We start from the raw sequence: 10,517 nt of genomic DNA, 5'->3' as shown, positions 1-10,517 counted from the left end.
TGGATGGATGGATGGATAGTTGGATGGATGGATAGTTGGATGGATGGATGGATGGATGGATAGTTGGATGGATGGATAGTTGGATGGATGGATAGATGGATGGATGGATAGTTGGATGGATGGATGGATGGATGGATGGATGGATGGATGGTTGGATGGATGGATAGTTGGATGGATGGATGGTTGGATGGATGGATAGTTGGATGGATGGATGGATAGTTGGATGGATGGATGGATGGATGGATGGATGGATGGATGGTTGGATAGTTGGATGGATGGATGGTTGGATGCTCTTCAGTATATTTTATTCTGTTTTTCAGTTTTTCTCTCAGATTCTGTTTTCTTCTTCTCTCATCTTTTCCTCTGAACATCAGCCTCTATTTTTGTCCCAGCAGCTGGAGAACTTCCTGCTGACATCATTTCCTTCTGGACTTGTACAGCTGAACTGGAATCAGCCAGCTGTGCTCCAGGATCACCGCTGGTTCTGCTGGTTCTGGTACTGGGTTGCTACTGGTGGTCCGTTCTCCCTGAAAGCCGCCATGTTGGCAGGTTAGCTGAGCTCACACACATCAACAGTCCGCCTCCATTCTCTGTTGGGCGCTGCGTCCAAAACTGGACCTGCCGTCACATTGTGCTACATGGGAGAAAAGTGATGTTCTGATTTTCGCCCTCGCTCTGCGTAATGACAGAGGCTGGAGTGCATTAATATTTTTCTGCTCTATATTTAGAGCTGAAGCAGTGAGAAGTCGTTCTCTCATCATGTGACTGAATCCTTCGGCAGGCAGATAAAAACTTTGGCCTCAAGCTGCTCTTTTATTTAGAGCTTCAGCACAACAGGCGCGTTTGCAGCTTGTTGCATAATCTGGAAGGGCGGATGAAAAGACAGGTTTTCTGTTAGCCTGGGATTAAAAGCAAACCTTCCAGGGATTCAAAGAGATGATTACTTAAACTTTAAATGCATAAAGTAACAAAAGCATTTTAAGAGTAGTACTGCAAAGTATTTCAGACTATAAAATAAAACCACAGACACACAAAACTAAAACCAGGACTTTAACAAGTACATTTTTTAATTAAATACATGGATTTACTAGAGTGAGGAGTTCTCTCTGTACTCCTAAAACTAAAGCTGGTTGAAAAGGGCTTTGAATTGAAAAAGTTGCTGATTTTGTTGATGTATGGTTTGATTAAAATGTGATTAATTAATGACAGACCATGCAAACCGTTGAGTTGCAGAAATGGAACCAAGCAGAAGTTTAAGAACAGAAAAACCTGATTAGTCAGCAGAAAACATGTCGAATGTCAACATCAGAAACGATCAACTGCAGCAAACTGAAAATCACAGCCTGCTTGTGAAACTGAATGTTTAAGATATTTAGGTTATTTAGTTGATCTAACAAATCTGAGTTAAATGATGCATCAGGACTCCAGCAGTTTGTAAGGCGAAGAAACGGGGAGGAGACAACTGGGCAGAAAGACTCAGAAAACAGCCAGAAAAATACAGAAAACAGTAAAAAGAAATCCAGGAAACCGTCTTAGAAATGTTGGGAGGGAATCAGAGACTCTTAGTGAGGCAGGATGAGAGGATGTGACACGAAACCAGGAGGAAGGGTTCAGAAACGCAGCATGTGGGATAGTTTGTTCTGAAATCACTGTGATTAGAGAGAAAGGGGCCTGACAACACACACACACACGCACGCACGCACGCGCACACACACACACACACACACCTCCTAAATAATCAGAGCTGCAGTGAAGGACAGGCCGGCGCTCCGTCATCATGACTTGACGGCTTGAAAACATCCAGAGATTCTCTCAGAATCAGACAGTTTGTGGTTCTGGTCGGCCCAGTTACCCCCAACTGTTCTGATGGGAGGGATCAGAGGTCAGAGGTCACAGTGTGTCTTCAATATAATGAGCCCTGGTCCGGTTCATCTGGTCTGGGTTCGGTTTGACATGAACGCGAAGCGGACCGGAGACCGCTCCAAAAGCAGGAAGTGGACTACACTGCAGGGCATTCTGGGTAAATGCAACCAAAACAAATGCAAGAATTGGAAGAAGAAATGGTTTGACTATTTTAACAGGAAAACGATCCAAAGACGTCTCCGGCGCCCAGCAGACCCTCTGGGCGTCATGGCGGCTGTTCTGAATTCCCCTCTGTGGTTCTGCCACTTTCTGATCCGTCAGATTCCAGGGTTTAGATCGGAGCCGTCCCAACATTCTTCCAAATGGACCAGATCACCCTGAACTAGGAATGGATAATATGGCTGAAAAATGTATCATGCTGTAAGGGTTTCATATTAGTCTAAATTGATCATTATTGATTTTTTTTGTTTTTAATATCTGAAATACTTCCAAACTGGTGCCATGACATTTTCCGTTTTATTTAGTTTTCCCTCCATGTCTTTTATCTTTTAGCTGTTATGTGGCACAGCAGTGAAACCTGAAACTGCGGCTGTTACCCAGCAGGTTGTTGCTAGGCAACCAAAGAATGAGTGAGTTAGTTGATGCTACCAGCTAGCTTAGCTAGCTCTGAGAGGCCAAGCTGCTAAAGTTTTTCCTCTGCCTACATCTCCCAGAATGCCTGTGGTTCTGGATCTTACGGAATATATCAGCTGTATTATCTATTAATATTGATCACTTGTTATGATATATATTATTGATATATTTATCCAGCTCTACGCTGAACTCACTGCAGAAATAGTTAATATCTTTAATAATCGCGGCGTGGTTAAATCGGGACGTCATGTGATATCGGCCCAAATTTTCCTATCAAAGACGAATTGTTCTGGTTCAGTTATTTACTGGAAACATGATCTGAGTAACATAAAATCATTCCTGTAAAGCTGCACAAGCAGCATGATGACCAATGTTTGAACTAGACCTTCTGGTTTGGGGAGTTATTAGAAATGTTGATGTTTATCTTTCATCTTTTTCTAACAATTTGACTTCTTTCATTTTTATTCAGAAACGTTTTCCATACTGGTCAACACAAACTGAAAACTAAAACTGTTTGAGGACCAAATGCAGCAGCAGAGTAAAAATCATTTGTTTAGGAAAGGAAGCCAAGAAAAAAAAACATGTTAACATTTCCAGCTTTAATCTGAAAACAGAGAATTTACCTGGAAAAGCAGATTATTATCAAAAATACAAACATTTGCTGTAATATAACTGAAAAGTCAATTTATTTCATCAACTTTTTAACATTATTTACATTACACACAGATGGACGTTCAGTTGTTTTGACTTTACACTGACAGGTAATACAAATATATTTAAAATTAGAATATTACATCAGACCATTAAAACAATTTTTAAAAACATTTGTGGGTTTAATGAAAATATGTTTAATACCAGTTTAAAGGTTGTTACATTAACGGGAATTAATCAGACAAATGAGACTCATCAGGGCGTATTTTAATAAAATGTTTAATATTTTATTTGAATCAGCTGGTTTATGGTGGGTCCATAAATCTGATGCTCATCCAAAAACATTGATGGACGACGAAGCCGCTTTGCTCCAATCTGATGGTTGGTCACGTGACTCATATCGGTTCGTATGTTCCTATCAAAGACAATTAAAAATTATAAATATTTTTGTTGTTGAGCTCATATGACTGTTTATTCCAGTTATTTAGTAGAAAAATAGGTTTCAAATGGGAAATGTTGCTTATTTTGCTGATTGTTTTTCATTAAACTACAATGAATTAATTAGAGACCCAGTAAAACTTGGTTTTCAGTGGAGAGCAGCGGCTGTGGATCAGATGGCGGTTCTGACCCGTTTGGTTAGGAACCAGCTGCTGGTAAAACCAGGAGGCCAGTTTATCATTTTCTGCTGCATTTGGCAAGAAAAATGTTGCATAATCAATAAATATTATCTTTCTGATGGAAACAAAAACTCCTAAGCAAACAAACGGCATTGATTTTATTTTTAGTTTGATTGTTCTGATCTGCTTAATTATGAGGGATAAACGCTTCGTTATTTTCCTTTTAATTATAATAATCCGTAATTAATCACTGCCAGGTTGAGCAGTAAACGTTTATGTGAAACTGGTTTTATGTCCAAAACAGCAGACTGAATATATAAACAGTTGTTCATTATTTTTCTGATATTTCTCAGCGTAGCCTAAGCTAAGCTAACCTAAGCTAAGCTAACCTAAGCTAAGCTAACACGAGAGCGTTCAGTAAAGCTTCAGCTCAGCAGACGCCACCATGTTGCTCGTTGCTTCCAGCGATGCGTTCAAGGTGAAGCGACACAGTTGGATTTTAGCATCTCAGCTGCATTGAGACAAGTCTTGATATCTGTGGTACTTTGAGGGTTTTTCCGTCGGTGTGAATTCCAGCGCACGTCTGAACCGGCGGCTCCGTCGTGTCTGAACACGCGGCGCCGGCCAGGAAGCGACGGCGGCTCGTTTCCACCTGCAGGACGCGTCACAGCTGGGATGATTACAAAACTAAATCAGTTCATAGCAGAATGAAGCTGGACTTTATCCTCAGTAATCAGCAGTTTAGTGAATTTTTTGGCATGTTTCTAATATGATCCGAGTTAGTAACGGTTAGCTTAACCCGTCGTGATGATGCAGGAGGCGTCTCTCTGTTCGAGCAGGTAAATGTGCTTCATTATAACTTTTTATAATTCCTTTATTGTGAGATCCTTGCCAACTGGATGTGCAAACGCTAACAGCTAGCTAATACTAGCTGTTAGCGCGTCTGCCTGCTGCTGATTGGTCCAGCTCTTATTGTTATTGGCTTTTCTGTATATTAAACGTCTATATCGCCCCCTTGTCATATGTCCATCAGAAAAAACTTATTTTGCGATTTATACTGCTATTGTTTTATCTCTCAGCGGTGGTCTATGATAAAATATTAATACAATGTGAAGTTGGCGGATGAAAGGTGTTAAAACATGAAAACATTAAAGTGGGAGAAGAAAGGAAATTATGGCTGAAAGTGTTTCTGGTCAACACAGCAGGCGCCTGATGAGGCGTTCAGGAGAAATCTGTGCACTTGGTACTTTTCCAGACTATGTTGGGACAGAAACCTTCAGACTCACAACACAAAGATTTTAAACAGTTCAATTACAAACTGCAGCCAGGAGAGCAAATATTTAGCACCGTTTTCATCTTATCGGATGTATTTCAGCAGAACCACCTCTGAGTGTTTCAGAGGATGGACTGGTCTTTAGCTGGCAGCCTGAAAATCGGATCTTCCTGGAGACTGAGGTCAACTTTTCAGGCTTCCTGGTTGCTGAGTGGAAGAAACTGCAGCTAAATGCATTATCTTTGCTAAATGTAGACGATCTTTTACTTCTAGCTGACTCACGCATCCACAGGCAGTTCTCCGGATCCATCGCTTCGGCCGATCCAAAGTGTTCACGGTTCATTCAGAGGTTAATGCTCAGAATAAAACAGATTTAAGTAAAAGCAGAGCCCATATCAAACTAAACTCGATTTGGGCTCCAGGAGTTCAGTTTCCGTCCCAGCAGGAGGAAAAGTCTCGTTCTTCAGCTGAGCAGAAACATCAACCAGGGAAGTGAGAGCATTAAACCATCGTCCTTCTGCCACTGTTAGCAAAACCACACTCACTTCACAATAAAGACACTAAATCCCTGCAAATGCTGAGCGTTACAGCCTCACGTTTAAGATGACGTGTCTCTGATGGAAGTGGAAAAACTTTGACTTAAAATCAGGAATTCAGGAAAAAACAATATGATAAAAAATATGGCAAAATTCCTTGCAAATATTTCTAAAGAATATTTTTAAAGCACCGGAAAATCTGTGATTTCAATCACAAAAAATATATAAAAATGGCAAAATCCTGGTGGAACTGCAAAGAATAAAATAGAAATAAGCTTTATTCTTCCTTCACACAAATTAAAATTATGAAACCAAAACAAGAAACATGTGACTGTTTTCAAATTTACATTAGAAAACAGATGAAACTTTTGTACAACTAATAAAAATACCAGTCAGATTCACAGGAATGTGCCTCTAAGATGGATAATTCTCCAGATAAATTGATTTAATTAGAGATGCAAACAATTAATCTTACTATTAATGTTGGTTAATGGTTTATTAGATTAAAATGCCTTCCAATCAATTAATAATGTCTGCTTGGACCATTTTCAGTGTGGTAGTTTGGCCTCCGTCCAGCAGAGGGCGCTGCTGGTCATCCAGAAGCGGAACCAGCTAATACAGAAACAAAGATGGCGGCCATTGCAGAGCGGGAAAGTCTGTTTGGGATGTAAGATGATTTTTATGCAGTTTAGATTTTAAATATTAACGCTCAACCAACTCCTCAAGTCAGGGCTAAAAGAAATAATGTGGAGAAAAAAAACAATTTCTGTTTATTCAGTCAGTATTTAATACAACTCACACAAAATGCTGTTAAAATTTTATGATTTTTTATTTTAAATCGAGCATATTAAAAAAACAGACTGTTCTGCTATGAAACGATTTTTGACAAGAGAAAACTCAACTTAAGATGAACTCGATCGTTAACTTGCATCCCCAGTTTAACTGAATATTTGTGCATGAAACTGAGAATAACAGCATGGATGTGAACAATATGCTGGGTTTGAGTTTGTTGGTAGCGGTGCAGCTAATGAAAGGTGCAGCTGGTGTTTCTGTGACATATTTGTGTTTGTGAGTTTGGCGTTTTGCTGCGTCTTCAGGCTGAGCAGAGGGAGCTGAGGGTGGAGGACACCCGGGATTTCTGTTTCCACTGCAGCTGCACCGAGCCCTGCTGCTGGCTCTGGGTTCAGCTTCACATCTGATTTATCAGAAAATCTAAACATTGGAGCAGATCTGTGTAAATGTAGATAAGAGGGAATTTCTTAATGCAGGAACTTTTGAAAAACAAAACATTCTAGTTTTTATTTTCTCTTTTAATTGTTGATTTTCATCATCAGGCTGAAAATGCAGCCAAAAAACATCAAGTTCTGAAGCTGCTGAAAACTTTAGTTCAAGCAAATTCATTTTAATTTTAATGTGTTTCCTACAGCTGTTAGAAATGTCGTCAGGATGGGGTGGGAATATTTTACTGTATCACGATTTATGGTTTCCGTTGGTCCAAAGCAGAACCACAAATAGACTTTAAAGTGTCTTTTTCTCATTTACTAAGTTTAAATATTAATCCATGCTTCAATGAAATTAGGCCTGCCGCAGCATTTGTTCGGCAGGCTCTTGCTAGAATATGTTTAAAGATGATCATGAATGAGTTTTAGCCAAAGCGATGAGCAGAACGGAGAGTTTAACACCAGATTCTGTTTCCATCATCATCATTCAGCAACCAGCAAGGTCAAGACGAACTAAACTTCTCCCTGTGGCTCTGATGCAGCAGATTGAACCACCAACCTGCCGGGTTGTAAATCTCCTTAATGATGCACGAGTTTAAGATGCTCATTTGTTTGAGTTTGTTTATAGATCTTCACTAAATGTCACTAATTATCATATTTCCTGCTGCTGCGCTCTGTGAGGCTGAACTTCAGACCATCAGGTAGTTCATCTATAACGTCTCCGGCCGTTAACATCGTTAGATGATCTGACTCTGCGAAGGTTTTCACCGTCAGTAGAGACATGTCGCGCTCTGTGAGCCTCATCCACATCAAAGGCTGCAGCATAAAGGAAACGTGCAGCATTAATGAGATGCTGCAGTCCTTTCAGCGCGTTCGGCTTCCATGTGACTGGCAGACGCATAATAGGTTTCCCTCTCTGTCCCCATAAGATGCCAGCTGCACGGATACCAACTGTGCAGCTCCATGCAGAAGAGGCGGCACGTGTTCATCCATCTGAGCCCAGCTACTCACACACACACAAACACACACACACACACACACACACACACACACANACACACACACACACACACACACACACACACAGAGGAGAGAGAAACAGGCTGCACACACACAATATTAGCTCACATTCAGCCTACACAACACCAGCCTTGCATTTCTGCAGAAAACGGGTAATCTCTACCAATTCCACCAGTTGGTGCCGCCATGCGTGAAACTGGAGCACAGCCAGTAGCTGTCAACCAGAAGGACCAGTAAAGCTGCTGGATGCATTAAAAAAGACATTTAACAATTAAAGCAAGATCAATTTCCATTTGCATGATTTATTCTTGTTCTGTTTTTCTACCAATAACTGAATGATTAAAGTCTTCAACTTATTTTGGAGAAGATTTGTGTTTACAGAGACTTCAGAAATAATTTTGTTGTTTCTCTTTGTTTATTTTGAATATTTAAAATGTCTTCCAGTTCCAGTGTCAAATGTTCGTTAGAATTTAATGTTTGTCGATTTTTCAGAATGTGTTCTTGTTACCAATCGTTACTTGAAAATGGTTTCAAAACAACATTATTGTCGTTTATCACAATAACTTTTGGCAAAATGTGTTAATTTGACAAACGGCTGTAAATGTGAGAAAAAGAAGCAGCTGGACTTCCAGTCCTGTTTATGGCGGACGGTCGCCAGTTAATGCTGTTATGATAGCCATAAAGTGGCAATCAGAACTATTAATTACTCCGTTTTTAGATCACTGTGGCTGGAACTGCATAACAACATTCACAGCCCCCAAAACATTCATGCTCTGGAAAAACATTTTATTTGTAATGCAATTCTTTAGGATATTAGTAGTCACATCCAGAAGTGTGATTTGTATCGCTAAGCTGCCCACAGTATCGGCATTGATTCACATTTTCAAATGTATTCATAGTTATTGATGCTCATTGATCAGATACTGGATGAAAACAGCAAAAATAACCCGACAATACGGACAGTTTGGGGGATTTAAAGTTCTGTCACATCTTTGTGTGGCTGTTCTGAATAGTGCATGCATTCTGGGATCAAGGTTGTTTCATCCTCATCTCATTTTATGCATCCATTTTTTCCCTCATATTTTGGGATCAAAAGTGACCAGACCTGTTACGATAACAAATGATGCTGGATGATAAGATCTCCCAGAAGTTATTGCGATAAGCGATATTGTTTTGTGACTATTCTCACATTCTCCAAGATCAATAAATTTTAAATTCTAATGAAGATTTGACACAGAAACACACTTTAAATATCCAGAATAAATAAAACAACAGACAAGATGAATGATGAAGTCTCTGTAAAGAAAATTGTCCTTCAAAATAAGGGCTAGCTGAGACCAAAACACCAGTTTTTGGTAGAAAGAGAAAAATGATAAATCATGCAACTGAAAATGGAGCTCATTTAAATTTATCATGCAAATTATTTATTGTTTATTGTGAGCAATAAATAATCATACAAATTATTCCAAAGGTAGATCAACCTGTCAGTTTCACTTTTAAATATCAAGCATGCCGATGTGAGTGAAGCGTCTGCACAGCAAAGCTGTTATGCAAAGTAAGGCAATGTCCGTGTTTTTCTGCTGTGATAAGTACGGTGACTGAGAGTTCAGGTCGCATACAAAAACATTTTGTCCAAAGTTTGGTAACACCAGCTGATCAGCTCCACTCTTGAGCCTTCTGTGATGTCATCCACTCAAACAGGCACCGCCAAATTGGCTGGGGGCTTTATTCTTTAACATCACGTTTTAAAAACTTGACATTTTGTAAAATCCAAACCCAGTTTTCCAGCTGTGTTTTTTCTGTCAGTCTACATCAGTTAGTGAAAAAGAAATGCACTGCAGGATGGTATCTTTAAACTTTTAACCTCAAGTCTTCTGTTGGTGCTTTTAAGCTACTGGTTAGCTAGCTGTGCGCTAATACCAGTTTTACTAAGAGAATGAAAACAAATCAACAGCTGATAGATATGTGGTGATAAACAACACTTCAAACCCGATGGATGTCAAATGCAAATGTCCCACAGGACCTGAACACATCACCTCTGCCACCTCTGGGAGGTCATTGAACTTTCCATGCATTCTCTCTCCATAACTCCTTGTTATTTTGTGTAACTATTGTGCCTCACCGCCTTCCGAGGATCAACATTTCCCGGCCGGACTCACCGTGTCGGAGTGCAGGTCCTGCTGCTGGCACAGCCGGTACAAGAACGAAGTTTGCTCCTTGAGCAAGGTCTGCCGCGTTGTGAGGAACACCGTTCCGCCGACGTTCAGCCGGACCCACTTGCCGTTGTTCCCCCCGTTGTTGTTGATGACCGAGCCGTTGCCGATGCTCTGCGCCGCCGTCCCGCCGGGTTCGGAGGCTGCGGAGGTGGCGGAGGTCGCGCTCTCCCCCGCCGCCGCCTCTGTGTCTTTGTTGTTGTTGTTATTGTTGTTGTTGCTGTTGTGGTGCTGGGTGCCGCTGAGGTGCGTGGACGGTGCGGCGACGTCCGCCGGTTCCCGCACGTCTTCTGCGGTTGTTGCCATTTGTTGGAAACCCAGACACACGACGTTCAGGCGGACGAACCCGTCTGCAGGCTCCGCTCCTTCTGTCCGCCAACGGTAGCGCAAGCCCCGCCCCCAAGCTGCATTAGCTCAAATATCAGCCACGTTAAGCTTCCCGAAGCAAACATTCTACTTCCGAAAATGCTCTTTCACAATAAGAGCCACAT

At 40.9% G+C, this 10,517-nt stretch overlaps 1 protein-coding gene across 2 annotated transcripts in view; it reads right to left on the bottom strand.

Annotated features, from left to right (window-relative positions):
• kctd17 (potassium channel tetramerization domain containing 17) overlaps positions 1 to 10,441 on the bottom strand; it is a 13,550-nt gene extending 3,109 nt beyond the window's left edge. Inside the window, exons 1-2 of one of the 2 annotated variants that reach the window (XM_016664865.1) lie at positions 9,973 to 10,441; positions 7,398 to 7,609 (exon numbers count right to left, since the gene is read on the bottom strand). In XM_016664865.1, coding sequence (XP_016520351.1) covers positions 7,439 to 7,609; positions 9,973 to 10,332 — 531 coding nt within the window. In that variant the 5' untranslated portion in view covers positions 10,333 to 10,441 and the 3' untranslated portion in view covers positions 7,398 to 7,438. Of the gene's footprint in view, positions 1 to 7,397; positions 7,610 to 9,972 lie in introns of those variants that run through there. The other variant, XM_007540172.2, reaches the window with a different exon arrangement.
• Positions 10,442 to 10,517: the final 76 nt, after the last annotated feature.

The sequence above is a fragment of the Poecilia formosa genome, unplaced genomic scaffold, assembly GCF_000485575.1.
Source record: "Poecilia formosa unplaced genomic scaffold, Poecilia_formosa-5.1.2 Scaffold521, whole genome shotgun sequence".
Classification (NCBI taxonomy): domain Eukaryota; kingdom Metazoa; phylum Chordata; class Actinopteri; order Cyprinodontiformes; family Poeciliidae; genus Poecilia; species Poecilia formosa.
Note: the sequence above shows the minus strand (reverse complement) of the source record. Positions and strands in the feature narration are given on the sequence as shown.